Consider the following 17,954-nt stretch of genomic DNA (forward strand, 5'->3'; position numbering starts at 1 on the left):
TCAAATCAGCATTAGATAATAGCAAAACTACAAAGGCATATGGGGGGTAATCAGGAGCAATCCCAACAATCTCTTAACAGGAGATCACATGCACAGAGCAGGGGGGGACCCCAGAGTGGAGCAGGCAGACAGGAGGAGGCTTGTATCCCAACCCTGAAGACTCCTAGATCCTCACCAAGGACTATCAGTATGAGCTCCGAGGACTACATCCCAACTGCCAAGGAGACCACGGGGAATTGGAGTGCCGTCAGAGGCCGAGAACTCTGAGGTCACCCACCTCCATTTGGATCTCCCACACGGGATGGAAGAGGCCAATACCTTGCCTTGCAGGATCCACAGTCATCGGAACAACAACCAGGAGCACTGAGCAGTCCGCAGAAACAAAACAGTAAACTTCCTTCGGGACTAGGGAGAGGAGCTTTCTCTGGTTCTTGCCTGGTTCTGACTTTGGGTCCCCACCCTCTCTCGTAATGACCATCAGGATCGCTCCAGAAACCCCCCAAAACAAACTAACAAATTAACAAATAAACAAACAAACAAAAAACCTAGAATAGATAGAGAACAGCAAGGAAAGCTTAGAAACAGGAAACGGGCAGTGTGGATGCACTTATAACTCACTGGGTGGGACACAAAGATTAGTTACTCCTCACTAGGGTTTTGAAGATTTCTCTGCACACCCCTCCTAAAACCGTTCACCTAAACTGTTGACATATGTCTTCTTAGAGTTAAAGAGTTAGACTACTCGAAAAACAGCCAGGTTCTGCAAAATCATGCTTCAACGCTATAAACTGCTAAATACTAAAATTAAAATAGACATGAGACAGCTGAATAGTAATCTATAGCCATTTTGAAGGTGTATAGAACCCAGCTGTATATAAACTAATAATTGTAATGTCAATGTAGAAGTCATAGGATGTGGTTCAGAACTTGCACTCTTTTTTTTTTTTCTCTCTCTTCCTCTCTCTTTTAATATGCTGGTTACACAATACCATGTCAACTAATTCCATTATGTTATAAATTGTTACTGATGTAATGTCGGGACTTTTAATTGATTGGGATGATACTCAGTCGGCTCTACCTTCAGACCAGAGTCTGAAGGAACAGTCCCAAGAAACTGTTGAACTTATCTGGACAATAACATGCTGGACTCTATGGTTTGTAGATGCTTGCAAGGAAAGAATCTCAACTGAATTTGAACTGTGGTAATGCAACAAGAATCCAATGGGGGGGGGGTTATGGGGAGAGGAGAGGGGAATCCCAGTGCCTATAAAACTGTGTCACATAATGCAACGTAATCAATAATAATAAAAAAAAAACTAATAAAAAAATCTACCTTGAGTTAACAAATGGTAACTTAAACACGGATAATCAACATAGTTGGTTTAATGATCTGTCATGTATTCTATTCAAAGATAACTCAATCTGAAAAGTTCAGCTCTGTTCGTGTGCTACATCAACTGTTTTCTTCTCATGGACACTTCCATACAAGTGCCAAATTTAAGCCTAAGCCATGTTTTCCAGAAGTGCTGCCAGGAGCTTAAAAACTTCTGTACTTCAAGAGCCTATGGGAGATTTTCGTTTTTAAAATATTACTTTGAAAGACAGTGTAACAAGAAATAGAGAATGAGAGATCGTCCACCCACAGGTTTACTCCTCCAGTGGTCACGGAGCCAGGTCTGGGCCAGACCTCAGCCAAGAGACAGGAACTCCATCCAGTCTCCTGCACGGGCGGCAGGACCAAGCACCTGAGCCATCTTCCTCCACCTTCCCAGGTGCTTTAGTGGGAAGCAGCATGGCAAGTAGGGACCTGCAGTGCAGCAATGCCAATCCCCTCTCCTTTCCTTATAGAAAGCCAGACAGCAAATATTGTAGTCTTCGTGAGCTACTGAAATTTCCCCTCCATTCCGTTGCTTTACGATCCCTTAAAAATGTAGACAATTCCTGGCTTTCGGATTGCCGTATCCCGCAGTTCACAGATCCTTCCATCAACACCTGCTAGTAAAATGCAAATTTCTGTCCCTCTTCAGCCCTTCCAATAAAGATAAAATGTTAAAACAAAATAGTTCCACCAATGAGAAGCACACGGATTCAGTTATTCTCTGCACACTAATTTTAGAACCACAGGAAGTCCTATCAGACGCAACAGACTATGCACGCAGTAACACATATTCCTTATTCACTTTAAGCATTTCTTTCCAGAGGCAAAATGTTCTATACACTCTCACTTGAGCTTATTTCATACAACAACTAACACGTCAATTTGAACTTCCCATATAAATGGCAAGCTTTTCAAATGTCAAGATACTCATCCCCAACACCTCACGGGTTTCTTGTTCATTTGTTACTTCAAATGGTTTCCATGCCAACATTTAGAGGAAGCTCATTAATTCACGAGCTTTCTTTAGCTTCCTCACTCTCAAACCAGTACAATGATGAGTATACAAGGCCAAAATTAACTGTGGCTTCCTAACAGGTAAACCCAACTTCCCTCCAAACTAACTCCACGGGCGGATTTGCAGCCAGCCTTGCAGAAAGGACAACTGAAATATCTCCCATTTCCACTGTCTCTTCACTCTCACCCTTCCCACAGCTCAAGATCAATGCCTGGGGCAGGCATCCTGGTATAATGGGTTAAGATGCTACTTCCAGTCCTGCTCCCTGCTGAAGCACCTGAAAAGGAAGCAGAATATGGCCCAAATCCTTGGACCCCTGCACCCACAATGGAAACCAGGAAGAAGTTTGTGGCTTCCGACTGAATTCTGGACATTTGGGGAGTGAACCAGCAGATGAAAGACATCTATAGCTCTTCTTAATTATCTCTGCCTTTCAAATAAGATGAATTTTTTTAAAAATTGATTTATTTCTGGGCCCAGTGCAATAGCCTAATGGCTAAAGTCCTTGCTTGAATGTACTAGGATTCCATATGGGTGCTGGTTCATATCCCAGCTGCTCAACCTCCCTTCCAGCTCCCTATTTGTGGCCTGGGAAAGCACTCTAGGATGGCCCTAAGCCTTGGGACCATGTACCCACATGGAAGACCCGGAAGAAGGTCCTGGCTGTCTTTGGATCCACTCAGCCCCAGCTGTTATGGACACTTGAGGAGTGAACCAACGAACAGAAGATCTTTCTGTCTCTACTCTCTGTAAATCTGACTTTCCAATAAAAATAAACTTAAAATAAAAAAGATTTCTACTAGAAAAGCAGATTCACATAGAGATGGAGAGAAAAAGACCTTCCATCCACTAATTCCCTTCCCAAGTGGCCCAAACAGACAGAGATCCGAATCCAGGAACCAGGAGCTTCCTCCGGGTCTCCCTCGCGGGTGCAGGATCCTAAAGCTTTGGGTGGTCCTTGACTTGTGTGCGCGAGAACTGCCATTGGGAGGACCTGATGGAGGAACTTTGGAAACACCTTCACTGGGACGCAAACCCTGCAGGAGAGCACAAGAAGCAAGGCAAGGAGCAGCCTAGACCATGTCAGGTTACAGTACACACCGGCATACATGTGGGTCAGGTCTGGGGACAGGCCAGTCTGGGCCAGCACATAACACCCACTGGCAGATCTGAGGACCAAGGCAGGGGGCAGGAGGAGCCAGATCAGGCTGCAACACCAGCCAGTTCACATTAAGACCGGCACAGCAATCAGGCTGGGCTGGAATAGGCTTCAGCACCCACCAACAGGTGGGGGAGCAGAGGGCCGACCAGACTGCACCAGGAGGCACAATAAGACTGTAGACGCTCAGGTAAGGCGAGTCATGGCAGCCTGGGCCAAGCAGGTGCCAGGTTCATGGATCCCAGGGACAGGTGCTCTAACAGCGGTAGGGTAGATTGGTTCAGGTCATGGGGCCCACACGTGTGGTGAGGATGGGTTCCTGAGTCCCGGGAACAGGGGAACAGGTGGGGTATGGGTCACTTGGCCCAGATCCTGGGGCCCACCTTTTAGGTGGCTGTTGTTTCCGTGAACCCCAGGGTGGGGAATCTGGCGGGGCTTGGGACTCCTGATCTGGGTCCCAGGTCCTTCATAACAGGTGCGTGTCGGATTCGTGAGCCCCAGGGGTGGAGGGTCCGGTGATGCTTGGGACACCTGGCCCAGCTTCTTGGACTCGTCAGCAACAACATGCCCTAATAATGAAAAAGGTGGAGCAGTGGACACAGGCCCTGTTGTAAAAGGAGAATAAGGCAACAATTTGGTGCTGTAGCAGAAGAACGGAACTAACTGGGCAATAACCCCAAACGATGACAGCAAAAAATTTCAGTGACTGGAGCCAGTGGACATTGGGAAGGCGACATCATCCTGGGATCAGTGAAATCGGCAGCATTTCAGAACTATCCAAACCCTCAGAATATGTACACATTGAGACTCTGGGTTGACAGAAGGTGGCAGTTCCTCATCCCTGGGTACTGGGACGTATGGAAAGTTGTGAGTGGTATGCCCTTTGTTTCTTCCTTTACCCCAGTATCAACAAGAAGAAATAGCAAATTTGGAAGCAATAAGTTCACCCAATTTTCCATAAACCTTGATCCTTCCTACTCTGATCAACCATGTAATCATTATTTTTAAAAATAATAAATTATTTTTTAAAAGATCAGTGCCTGAGGTTCCACATTGTAAGAATAAAAGCTGGTCCCACCGCGGTAGCCTAGTAGCTAAGATCCTAGCCTTGCACACACCAGGAACCTATCTGATTGCCAGTTCTAATCCTGTCAGCCCTGCTTCCTGTTCAGCTCCCTGCTTGTGGCCTGGAAAAGCAGTGGAGAACAACCCAAAGCCTTGGGAACTTGCACCTGCGTGGGAGACCTGGAAGAGCTCCTAGCTCCTGGCTCCTGGCTTCGGATTGATGCAGCTCTGGCAGTTGTGGCCGCTTGGGAAGTGAATCAACAGATGGAAGATCTTCCTCTCTGTCTCTCCTTCTCTCTGTATCTGACTTTCCAATAAAAATAAATAAATCTTTTTAAAAAAGAACAATAATCTTTTAAAAAGCATAAAAAGTATAAAATCTATAATTATGCAAGTTTTTCACAAATTCTTGATAAAACTGCCTTTGAGTGCAGGAAGAAATACAGGTTCTTCCACTCTTCCCACTCGCTTCTAGGATTGAGGGGCAGGAGGGAATCCTGGAAACAGTCATCTGTAAGGTGAGGCCAGGCGTGCACCCTCCCCAAGCCTCCATCGCCTAGCACCTGCTAAGCACTTCCTGTTCCTTGCTCCCACAGAGGGAAACCGACTCCTGGAACCCCTAACCAAGTTTGAAAACCAAGAGCTGTAACCTTTGAATTAAAGATCAGGAGCCGATTTCCAAATCAGACGCACATCAGATTCTTGGGGACGCTAAAGGGTTTCTCCAGAAGTTTAGAATCAAATTACTCTAAGGCAAAGGCAGCCTTTGCTGACACACTCACACAGGCGCGCGCCTTAGCAAATCTGGAACGCAAAGACTCCAGAGTCTCGATTCTTTAACAGCACAGTCTCCACTAAAGTGACCCCTCCTGACCCCGTCCCGTCTCCAGCTCTCTAAAGACTCTCCAAGAAGCCTGCTGTCGGGGAACCGGGGCTTCATGGTGTGAGACGCAAATCTCAGCTCCGTCCTCCCAGCGGCCAAGGGGCGCAGCGGGCTCGGGGCGAGTCTGGGCCGGAGTGGACCACGACGCGGCCTGGCCCGGCGAGAAGCGAGGACCGCCCGAAAGCAAGCGAGGGGGCCGGGAAGCGGAGGGGAGCGAGCCGGTGACGCCTCCCGAAGGCCCCTCAGGATGCACCGCCAGAACTCACAACTGCAGCGACGGCCATTACCTGCGTCCGAGCAGCCGCGGCGGCGAGGTCAAGGCCGTAGCGAGTTCCTCGAGGCTGCGGCCGCCCAAATCCCACGCCCGGCTGCAGCCCCAGCTTCTCTGTGCCCAGCCGCGCCACGCCATCTTCCCAACCTCTGCCCCACCATGGCCCGACCTGACCAACCCCGGAACCACTTCCGGGGCGAAATAAGAACCATAGAGCGCCGAGGGGCAGCCTCGAGCGCCCCCGCGCGGCCCCGGCCGGCTGAGCTGTGCTCCTCCGTGGGTTCATTTCCCGCCGCCCCTCCCCAGCCGCAGTCAGCCTGGCAGTTTTTGGAATATTCCATTCCAGTCCCAACTTGTGAGAAACACCTTTCCCTTTGCTCTCTCCCAAGCCGCCTAACCAACTTGTCCCTCCGCTTCAGCCGCCAATATCTCCTCTTGCAGACCTTCCCTGACCTCAACTCTGACCGCAGCTGTTGCTTCCTATCGTCTTACTGCCTTCACCCATCTCCACCGTAGCACCCCATTCATATAACCACCTACAGTGTGCCAGACATTGAGACACCATGCGACCTCATAGAGATCCTCCTGTACTGGGAAAGGAGCAAATGAGTAAATAGGCAGTTAATACGTTATGACCTAGTGGGGCCAGTGTGATGACTCAATGAATTAGATCATCCACCTGCAAGCACTAGGACAAAATGAGCTCCAGTTCGTGTTCCAGCTGCTCCATTTCCCATCCAGCTCCCTGTTGATCTGAGAAAGCAGCAGAGGACGGTTCAAGGCCTTGAGACCCTGCACCTGCATGGAAGACCTGGAAGAAGCTCCTGGCTCCTGGCTTTGGATTGGCTCAACTCCAGCTGTTGTGATTATTTAGGCAATGAACCAGCAGATATAAGATCTTTCCCTCTCTGTTCCTTTATTCTCTGTAAATCTGCCATTCCAATGAACATAAATAAGTCTTTTAAATAATACATTGTTATGAGATGTAAAAAGGTTCTCTGGGGAATGTAGGGGAGAAGAACATTATCTGATTGAGGGATGGGAGCATGGGAGGCTGGAGCAAAAGCGCTAAGGGTTGCCAAGGGGAGAGGCCAGAATGCCCTAGACCGAAACCCATTAGTGACATCTCCCACGGCTGGTTTGCTCAAGAAACTAAATTCACTTTAATTTTATGAGAGAAGTAATGTAGTTGCAGTAATGAGAGATTGGGTGTGGGCAAAAGGCAGGAGATTTTGTTGTAGCTCAGCAAGCTTTGTGAGCATCACACTGGGTTCTCCCAATTCCATGGTGGAAAAGCCCTGGGTCTGGTGTGCCCGAGTCCAGCTCCAGCTGAGTTCAGAGCTCTGGAAGGGTGTGTGGAGTCGGTGATAAAGAAAGACACAGACACTTGGTGCGTTCTCACAACAGCTCAAGAAAAAGCTGTCCTTTTTATTTACTCAGACAGCTTACAAGACTCTACACGAGCAACTAATTATTCTATTTTTACTTCAAGACTAAGGGGGCATGTACAGACATTTGGTCATTCCGTCTGTACTTCAGGGTTAAGCAGATGCCCCTAAAGATAATTCTGCAAAATACTGTATTCATGGTCTTCAAAGCAAGCCATGATTCATTCTTCAACAGTAGCCATGGAGCAACAGCCAGGACTCCAAGGCCAAGGCACATGCGATTACCTGCTAATCAGTAGTACATTCCTACCACATTTCTATTTCTACAATTCACCCATTATTTAATGGGAAAATAGGTTTCCCAGGGAAAGACCTAAAATCTAAAACAAAAACTTCAAATGTTAAATCCTCTTACAACTATAGATTCTACAACCCCACAAACAATGAAAAAATAATCAAAAGCATTTTCTTTAATAAAAGCATCCTTAATTCCTCTAGCTAAAAATTATAAAAGCAGCTAAAACAATTACATTTCCTATGCTCCAAAGAATTGCAAAGACAGGCTAGCCTTTGAAATAACAATAACTATACTTATTGCCATAGCAGTTTCGGCTCTCACTCCCATCACTTCCATTACTTTGTAAAATTCTTATTAAGCCGTTTCCCAGAAGGTGTGCTATATGTCTGGGCCCGATTTCAGGGCAATGGGTAGGTACACAATAAGATGTCCAGAAATGGCATGGGTTTAATTGTACTCCTGTGCGTAGTTAAAGGCCCACTCACCAAGACATTATCAATAACATTAACTCTCAAGCTCACGTTGGTGGCAAAAGCCATCCCACAGAGGCAAACAATACCTTAACAGATTTCAGAATTCTTAGTGGAGTGCTTGAGTGTCCATGCAAAAAGGGGGTGAGACCGTGTCAAGGTGGTCAGAGAGAAATCCGCCGGGCCCTGCCAAACAGCTGGAAGCTCCCCCGGGCCCTGCCAAGCAGGAGAGCTGTTCTCTTCACACCTTCATGCCATCTACACCTATTGCACGGACCCCAGCACTGGTGGGTGCTGAACACACAACCAAAGACCACTGATCCAGGGCCTTTGGTCATTTTGTAGGTTTTTATGGGAAACAAATACATCATCTTGGACAGTAGACTTTGCATTTTCTTCTAGAGAGAGGTTTCCTTACAACCTTGTCAGACAAAGATAGAGAGCCAAGACATGTAGCTGCCCACTGTAAGACTCTGATTCCCAAAGTCCACTTTCCTCCCCTGCAGCGCAGCCCCATGAGTTGTCAGGTGTTGTCTGGCTTCTTCACACAGATCCACAGAAACGGGGACTCGGACAGCCAGTATGCATGAGAAGTCTGGCAGATGCTCTTGCTCTAATGAATTGGTGCATCATCTCTTCACCAACAGTCTTAGTTTTCTACCAGCATCCATAAAAATGTGTCAGGACAGCCTGTTGGCTTTCCAACCAGCAGATCCGTTACAGTTCTTGCTAGGAGTTGATCACTTTATGTTTCCAAGGGGTCACTTCTCTAGGTTCTGATAACAACGTAGGTTGTGGTCATATAGGCTGCTGGTGAAAAGGGAACGAAACTCTAAGTCATTAAAGAATAGGAATCCTGAAAACTGAGAGTCCTGGGTGGCCCGTAAGAACTTAGGGGTCATGAGCGCTGGGCGTGGAATCCTCAGACGTCAGAGGAGAGACAGTGGCCAGGTTACTGATCATCAAGCTGAAGAGGTGCTGGAGAGAAAGGGAGGTGTGTCCACTGGGGAGAACCCACTGGTCAGTGACCTGTGGACAAGTGGTCTGGGAGAATCTCCAGGGTGTGAGGAGGATGGATCCAGCTCCAGCACCCTGGGCATCTGCAGCTGGGATGCTGGCTATTCCTTGCGTACCCGACGTGCTCCCCACCCCACCCCAGATCACTCTCCTGTGCTGCCCCAGCCCTCTTGACTGACTTTACTGGGCCCCATTTGTGGACTTCCTTGCCCTCTGGCTGAGTTCAGCCCATCGCAGGCAGAATTGGGATCTAGGAGCACAGGAGGAGAGGGTGCTCAGAGCACCCAACTTTGTCCAGGAGCCACAGCATTGGCTTCTGTATTCTGTCGCTAAGCTCTTTTCGTTGTTTCCTTCAAGTGCATGAAGCCAGCAGCCTGCCGTCAGGGGCCGCAGGGAAGCAGTGTCCCCAGGGAGCAGGCAGGGGTCAGTGAGCCAAGGCACTGCAGGGTAGGATCTGTAGGGCTGTGTTGATCGTGATCTGGGCAAAGGAGTGTTCACTATTGCTGCTGTTATATGCCATTATAGAGCATTCTTTTTAAAGATTTATTTACGGGCCCGGCGCAGTGGCGCAGTGGTTAAGGTCCTCGCCTTGCACGCCCGGGAAACCATATGGGCGCCGGTTCTAATCCCAGAAGCCCCGCTTCCCATCCAGCTCCCTGCTTGTGGCCCGGGAAAGCTGTCGAGGACGGCCCAAAGCCTTGGGACCCTGCACCCGCGTGGGAGACCCGGAAGAGGCTCCTGGCTTCGGATCGGCATAGCATCAGCTGTTGCGCTCACTTGGGGAGTGAATCATCGGACGGAAGATCTTCCTCTCTGTCTCTCCTCTCTGTATATCAGCCTTTCCAATAAAAATAATAAAATAAATCTTTTTTAAAAAAAGATTTATTTACTTAGTTTATTGGAGAGTCAAATCTACAGAGAGGAGGAGAGACAGAGGACAATCTTCTGTCTGCTGATTTACTCCTCCAAGCGACCACCACAAACTGGAGCTGCACTGATCCAAAGCCAAGAGCCTCTTCTGGATCTCCCATACAGGTGCAAGGTCCCAAGGCTTTGGGCCGTCCTCAGCTGCATTCCCAGGCCACAAGCAGGGAGCTGGATGGGAAGTGGGGCCGCCGGGATACAAACCAGCATCCATATGGGATCCCGGTGCATGCAAGGTGAGGACCTTAACCATTAGGCTACTGTGCTGGGCCCTGCAGAGCACTTAGTAAGTACTAGGTACTGTGTCAGTTACTTGCTAAGTGCTAGGATTAAGTACTAGGAGTTAGTAAGGACTAGGTAATTTCCAAGCAGTATTGTGTTACTAGGTTTTTCATCACCGAAGAGAATACCTGAGAGGAGCTACTGAGGAAGGAAAAAGTTTATTGCAGCTTGTTTTTTCGGAGCTTCACAACTAAAGATCAGACGGGTTCGCAGGTCAGGCATGCAGTGAGGGCAGTGGATGGTGGAACAAGGCCAAAGGGACCATCACACAGCCAGCCAGGAAGCAGGGCAGCTCTGAGACTCAACAATCGCCAATAATACGCGCAACTGCATTCCCAGGGCTTCCCCTGCTCACCCAGCAGCTCCCCCCGGCCCACTTCCTGGATGCCATGATGAAGTCCAGTTTCCATTCTTAATCCACTAATATTAACTCATTAGCCACAAACAAAAGACTTTGGCGACCAAGCCCCCAAATACGCAAGTCTCTGCAGGACCCACAAACTGTCACCCAAAGCAGAGCAACAATCATGCTTAACTTAGTCTTGAATCAATCAAGTGAATTCACATTTTAAATAGGGAACCTGAAGGAAGACTTGGGAGAGAAACAGAGACAGAGAGCTTCCACTTAGTGATTCATACTCCATTGCAGCAGGAGGATGCTCTCTCTTTAAATCTACCTTTCACATAAACAAATGGATGTATAGATGAATACGTCTTTTAAAAAGATTTTGAAAGCTTGGAGAACCTTGCGTGTTTTGTCCACAGAATGGCCAGGGACAAGTTACTGTATCATGCTTTCTTATTTCTGGAATCCTACCAGCCAGTGGCAGCAGTAACAATTGACATCCTGCAAGTTAGAAACATGCACACACTCATAAGTGTATCTTTTAAATGACACAAAGCAGAAAGGTAAGACATTTCATTTTGTAAAGGCAGGTTTATTGAAGTAGAACATCTCTACAATAACTATTACCATTTTTGAGATTCATACTTTATGTAATTGGAAGATAAAATACCAGAGAGAGGGAGAACCAGAGAAAGAGAGGTCTTCCATCTACTGGTTCACTCCTCATTTGGCCAGAAGAGACAGCGCCCAGCCAGACGAAAGCCAGGGGTCAGAAACTCCTTGAAGGTCTCCCATGTCAGTATAGGGACTCAAGCACTTGGGCCATCTTCTGTCGCCTTACTAGGCACATTAGCAGGGAGCTGGATCAGAAGTAGAACAGCCAGGACTCCAGCCAGCACTCTGATGCTGGTGCTGCCAAGCAGTAGCTTAGCTCCCCGGGCCACAGCACCAGTCCCAGTGCTTACTCTTTTTTGGGTACAATTGTATGAGATTTGAAAGACATTTACACCTATGTAACCATCACTCCAACCAAGATACAGAACATTTGTTTTTATGTCACTTTTTAATCGACCCTTATGCTACTCCGAATTTTCAGAAACCATTTAAATTATTTTCTCTCCCTATAGTTTTGCCTTTTCAATTATATTACTAAAATTGGACCATTATAATATGTTTATGCAAACATATAATTTCCTTTCATTTAAAAATATTTATTTTTATTTTACTTTAAAAGGTTATAAAGAGAGAGGAAAAGAGTCATCCATCTTCTGGTTCACACCCCAGGTGGTCAGTATGGCCAGAGTTGCACAGGTCTGAAGCCAGGAGCCAGGAGTTCCTCTGGGTCTCCTATGTGGGCACAAGGTCCCAAGGACTTGGGCCATCCCCTGTTCTCTTTCCAGGACATTAGTAGAAAGCTGTATTGACAATGGAACAGCAGGGACACGAATCAGCACCCACATGGGATACCAGCAGTACAGGTGGAGGATTAGCATGCTATACCACTGTGGCAGCCCCTATTTCAATTGCTTTTGGGTAAAAGAACCTGGGAGTGGGCAGCCTCATTGGATGATATAATTTTTAATCTGGATAAAGTTTCCCACTGTGGTTGTTGCATTTTACCCTCCTGCTAGCAATGTCTTGGAGCTCATGTTACTCTGCAGCTAGATTATCAGGCTTCTTTTATTTTAAGATCTCTTTTTATTTGAAAGAGTTAGAGGGATCAATCTTCCATCCTCTGGTTCACTCCCCAAATGGCCACAATGGCCAGGGCTGGCCCAAGCTGAAGCGAGCACGGGGACTCCATCTGAATATTCATTGTAGGTGTAGCCTCCTGCTTTGCTGGGCACATTAGCAGAGAGCTGGATGGGAAGTGGAACAGCCAGGACACAAACCAGGATCCACATGGGATGCCAGCCTTTAAGGCAGTAGCTTAGTCTATTGGGTCACAACACTGCCCTGGGGCTTTGTTTTAAAACTCTAATAGTTACAGAGGAAGGAGGGCAGAACAAATTGGTCAACTACCCCAGCCAAGTGTTGACAGCAAATATCCGGGCGAATGGAGACTATGAGGTGAACCATGCCAGCCAATGGACCTTGGAAGGATTTCCTCATCCTTGGAGTGGTGAAATGGACAGCATTTCAAAATTATTGAAATAATCTAAGCAGGACCCTCGGAGCATGCTCCGCATCGGAGACCTTGGGTTGACCCCTGGGTGTGTGGTCTTCCTCCCTCTTTCCCCCCTTCCACCAGACAGAGGAAGAAGAAAAAGAAAAGTTGGAAACAATGATATCGCCCACTTTTCCCTAATCATTGACCCTTCCCACTCTAATCAACTATGTGAACATCATCAAAAGTAAAATTTTAAAAATGTCTAATAGCTACAGGTGTCTCATTTGGATGTCAACTTGCATTCCTTTAGTGCAAGTCATTCTTTCTTTAATAAGCAAGGTATATCTGAAGACACAGTGTTTCGAAACTTGGGGACTCTTGTGTGGGGGGGAAGTAAATGGGGTGCTTGGTGGGGAATTTGCTACCTGTTGACTTTGCCACATAGAGACTAGGGGAGACTTCATGAAGTCTGCAAGGATCAGGACCGGCACTTCCTCTCTTTGGTCAGGAGAGGGCAGAAGAGGGCAGAAAATAAGCAGCCTTTTAACGTTTTTTTTTAATCGCATATCAGCCCAAGCACCTGTAATAATTGCATGCAATCATACATTTACAATTCCTCTTGGAAGCGTTTCCTCTGCACCCAACTAGTTGTCACCTTGTGAGGCCTGAATTCCCATAACCTGGTCAGCTAATGTACCACCAGTGCTGATCAACCTTGCAAGAGCCTTCCATGCCACAGCCAAACTACCCCATGAGCTGAACCACCTTGCAGAGTCCTTGATAATAAGATTCCCGTTCAGCATCGCTCCCAGGGATCATGGATTGGAGAACCACGAGAAGCTGAGCTGGGTGAGCACTGCTCTTCGGTTTAATTTAACTTTGCAGGGGCAGAGAAACACAGCGGAGGAAGTCTGGCTGGAGAACAGGCCTCCAGATTCCCCTGACACTGCACTAGTTACAAGCTCACCTTCCTGGGACCTGCGCGGGGCCTACTCAGGCGGGGCACTGCACAGATTTGCTGGGGCTGGGGCTGCAGGGTGCCCCCAAAGATGTACTCCAGCCGGAGCCCTGGGCTCCCCACTGGCAGCTGGAACCGAAAGGTCCTGAGGAGGGTGGCAAACATCAGGAAGAGCTCCATTCGAGCCAGCTGATCCCCTGGGCACATCCGATGCCCTAGAAGCAGAAGGAAAGACCAGCTGTGCCACCCCAACCCCGACTCAGCATCCAGGCCCCACTCCCACCCCTCACATACCTGCAGAGAACGGCAGAAAGGCCTCACGGGTCACGAAATTTCCATCCCTGTCCAGGAAATGGCTGGGATTGAACTCTCTTGGGGTCTCCCAGCACTTGGGGTCATAGAGCACAGACGCCAGGTTGGGCAAGACAATGGTGCCCTGTAGAGAGGAAACAGGGTGGCTCACAAAGCCTCCGAGGGACCCTGGGAAGGGGTGAATCCAGAGACGCCCCCAGGCCTTGGGGACACTGAGCAGGCAGGTCCTCACACAACACTGCACCCTCCTGACTTCTGGACCTCTCAGCACTGTCCTGAACACGGTGGGGCCAGGTCCAGAGACAGGCAGCCACTGCCAGCTGCAGAGATGGCCCACAGCTGGCAGGCAGGACCACAAAGAACCAAGATCTCTGGCAGGGAACAGACATGGGGGTGGGGTATGTGAAAGAGACAGAAGCAGAGATGGGCAGTGGGCAACAAAGAGAGGTATAATGAAAGAAGCAGGCCAAATACCTTGCTCTTCCTAGCTGCAGGGGACAATGTGAACTGAAGCCCAAATTAACCCTTCCTGGACCCCCTGCCCTCACCCTTATGCTGACAAAGTGACTGTAAGGGAATCTGTCTGAGCAGACAGAAACTGAAGCTCCTGTCTGGCACCCTCCATCCTTCCCCACGCTCTGACCAGGCAGAGCATAGGGAGAAGAGCCAAAGTGCAGCGAGGATGGGGTTGGTTATGGCCTTGGGACCAAGGCCACTCAGTTCCACACTCCTGCCCAGAGGCTGCCCAAAAGATCACAGAATCAAGCCAGCTAGCCTCACAAAGACCAGGGCAGGCCACAGCGGCCTTCATGGTGACAAAGGAGAGCTTGAAAAATGGTTTGGAAGAATCAAAAATGAAAAACAAACTCAGTAGAGCCAGAAGGGGGGAAAAAAAGGCAGAAAAAAGCAGAAATTGAGTTGCCAGCAGCAAGGCTGGGTCCTGACATGAGAACAGGTCTCCCTGCGGCTTTTGAGCAGCAGTGGCCCCAGGTACCCACTGTTGCCGGAGACAGCTAGCATTTCCCACCCACAGCCAGTCTCAGGAAGTTCACCTTTTCTCTTTCTAGGACACCCTCTGCATTGTACTTATCATGGGCTCAGCTCTGGCCATTACAGCCACTTGGGGAGTGAACCAGTAGATGGAAGATCTGTCTCTCTGTCCTTCTCTCTCTGTAATTCTGCCTTTCCAATAAAAATAAATACATCCTTTTAAAAAAATGAAGAAGAAACTCAGCTGTAAGCAGCAGAAGGTGGCCAGAGGATTGGCTAGCACATCTGAGACCAGGCTACAGAGTGCCCGTTGCTTCTGCCCTGAGGGATTCCGTAAGTGGCTGTGTTCAGCAGTGGTCGACTGCTGTGCCTTTTGAGCTGCTGAAGCCGAGGCCCTGATGGGGGCCCGCAAGCCAGCAGTGCTAGGGCAGCAGCCACTCAAGAGAGCCTGAAGCACAGCTCTCCCCTCCTTCCTCGGCTGCTGGGGCCTTCCGAAGAGCCGGCAGTCCCACCAGCATCTTCAGGAAAGACCCAGAATTTGAGGCAGCTAGCTCCATAACACCCGTTTCTCTGACCCTCAGAAAGCATAAAATTAACAAATGTTGGTATTTGAAACTGCTACATTTCCGAATAATTTTTTTTTCATAGCAAGAGAGAGAAAAACATGCAGCCTATTTTGTCTTGAATGTGCATGGCTTAACCAAAAGCACCTGATGACATTATGAGGCCTGGAGGAGGCAGTGGGCACAAAGCCCCTGGCCCATGGAAAGGCTTGGCAGAGAGCAGGTGTGGTCCTGTGAGCCCCAAGGGAGGTTAGACCTAGGTTTTATACACATGCACAGTAACAGTTCTAAACTAGTGTCATCTAACTTCTCTATGTCCCTTAATTGGAGCTGATCCTTTTAACCTTATTATCAAATGAATTAAACAGGAGCCTTTCTGCTAGAAATCAGCTCTAAGTCCTAAACCCTTCAGAGAACAGATCAAGTCTGAGACCCATAGCTTGTAAATGGCTTAAGCATTTACCAATAAAGTATTGGAAAACATCCATTGGGTGGAATAGTATGCAGCCATGAAGAGTGATATGCAGTAAGAGTTTACGATGTCTGATCCTGCACTCAGGGTCATCTGCTAGAAATGCAGATTCCCAGGTCCCAGCCCAGATGCTCAAAGTGCAGCCCAACATTATGTGTCTTCTGCCATCCCTCCAGGGGCTCTGATGCTCCTGAAAGCTGGAGGAATCACAGCTTAGAGAAGGGGCTGGATGCCCAGCAGAAGTGAAATGATACACCTGACGTGGTAGATGGGTACATGATCACTGCTAAGGAAAGTAGCTGTGAACTGGAACTGTGGGCAAGAGGGGGCATTCAGAGGTCCACCAGGTTCCTCTCGGCTACGGGGAGCTTGAGACGCCATCCCATGAGTGCATTCCTTGTCATCACAGCCCAGCATCCCAGTGCATCAATGTGTGAATGACTGATGGAGTGCCAGTAGCTCAGCTGATGCTGTGGCTGTTGCTGTGGCCCAAGGCCGCGCTGTGGCCTAAAGCTGTGCAGGCCCTGGGGTGGGAGGTACCAGGTTGTACAGGGGAACCACCTACCTTGGGCACATGGTGGCCATGCACTCTTGTAGAAGTCACACACTGGCGCACGGCGCCCACGGCCACCACACTGCTGAGCCGCTGCACCTCGTGTAGGACTGCACGGGTGTAGGGCAGTCGCTCCCGGTCCTGGTAGCGGATTCCCTGGCCAGTGCCCAGCACCGTGTCCAGCTCCTGCTGCACTCGCTCTGCAGGAGACTCGGGCCAGTCAGGGGAGGCTCGCTGTGGCCTGCCCACCCCACCCGCACTAACCGACTGCGCCATCCCAGCTGAGTCCTGTGAACAGGAATCTGCATGCTTTTTTCCTGTGTGTGGGGGTGGGATTAGTGGGAAGGGAAGACAGCTAGATTTAAGTGCCCACTATATATTTACAAAGAGCACAGTGGGGTAGAGACTGTTCTCTTGATTTTACAGATGGGACAATCGAGGCATTTACAGGACAAGAAGTGGAGCCTGAGGACTTCAGCTCAGGTCATGGCCAGTTTAATCCCTCTTTGATCATGACCTTGAGTGGGACACTTAACAGGTGCCAAACCACGACACAACAAGTAGCAAATGTCACCCTGCTTCCCACTGGCTCTGAGAGGTGGGACAGCTTGCTTGAGGTCACAGAGTAGCAGGTGAGAAGTGAAGCCCTGCTAATGGATTTAATGCTGCAGAGACTCCAGGTCCCACTGTGCGGAGAGCAGGATCCACCCCTAGGTCTGCAAAACTGAGCAATGGAGGCAGTGCCTGGAACTACACCCAGGGCCTAACGGCAGTGGGGCCATTCAGCCCGGGAAGGGGTGGAGCCGAGGACTCCCTCACCCTGGATGGCCCCGTGCTGGACCATGTAGATGAGTGCCCAGTGCAGGGTGGTGGCTGTGGTGTCAGTGCCTCCCAGAAACAGGTCAGTCACCACTTGGATCAGGTTCTCCTCGCTGAATGTGGAGACTGGATCATCCTGGGCCTGCAGTGTGGATGGTGACGGCCGATGGGGAACAGTCCGCTGCTCCACTGACTCAACCCTGTTGCCTCCAGGAGCCGGCCTAAAACACGTGTGACCAGGGCCCTCCCCACTCCCAGGGGTCAGACTTGCAGGGACAGCGTGGGCTTTGGACAGGGAGGCCTTGACCTCAGCCAAGCTCTCCGGGCTTGCCACTCTGCCCAGGACAGCAGAAGCTCCACCCCCACCCACCCCCGTGGACTGGTGCCTCAGGGTGCTCAGGAAAGTCAGGGACTGAGACACAGATGGCACATCCAGACCAGGCTTAACAATGAGGGATAGCCCAGGAGACAGCCCCTCCCTCCCAGCCACCTGCCTGCCCACAGTTCCAGGCCCACCTTGGTGATCTGGGCCAGGTAGCAGCTGATGAAATCCCTGGGGGCGTCAGGCACCACGAGCCTGTGCCTGAGGATCTCCTGGTGGATGAAGCCCCTCACGGCTTCGTGGTGCCTAAATAGTTCCTGGTGGGGTCCCGGGAGGTGGCGTAGCACCCAGGGAAACAT

At 49.3% G+C, this 17,954-nt stretch overlaps 2 protein-coding genes across 5 annotated transcripts in view; both read right to left on the bottom strand.

Annotated features, from left to right (window-relative positions):
- Nucleotides 1-5,945, bottom strand: part of PARL (presenilin associated rhomboid like) — a 33,138-nt gene extending 27,193 nt beyond the window's left edge. For 3 of the 4 annotated variants that reach the window (XM_041002734.1, XM_041002731.1, XM_041002730.1), the window contains exon 1: nucleotides 5,788-5,942. In XM_041002734.1, coding sequence (XP_040858668.1) covers nucleotides 5,788-5,909 — 122 coding nt within the window. In that variant the 5' untranslated portion in view covers nucleotides 5,910-5,942. Of the gene's footprint in view, nucleotides 1-5,787 lie in introns of all 4 variants that reach the window. The other variant, XM_041002732.1, reaches the window with a different exon arrangement.
- Nucleotides 5,946-8,688: 2,743 nt separating this feature from the next.
- On the bottom strand, nucleotides 8,689-17,954 carry LOC121171100 (cytochrome P450 2J5-like). Its single transcript, XM_041002576.1, has 6 exons — nucleotides 17,790-17,954; nucleotides 17,274-17,415; nucleotides 16,467-16,654; nucleotides 13,859-14,000; nucleotides 13,600-13,779; nucleotides 8,689-8,759 (listed from the first exon to the last, which is right to left on the bottom strand). Exons 1-6 carry the CDS (start codon nucleotides 17,952-17,954, stop codon nucleotides 8,689-8,691), a joined length of 888 nt encoding a protein of 295 aa, XP_040858510.1.

This window comes from Ochotona curzoniae, unplaced genomic scaffold (assembly GCF_017591425.1).
Source record: "Ochotona curzoniae isolate NIBS_2020 unplaced genomic scaffold, NIBS_Ocur_1.0 scaffold_2587, whole genome shotgun sequence".
NCBI lineage: Eukaryota > Metazoa > Chordata > Mammalia > Lagomorpha > Ochotonidae > Ochotona > Ochotona curzoniae.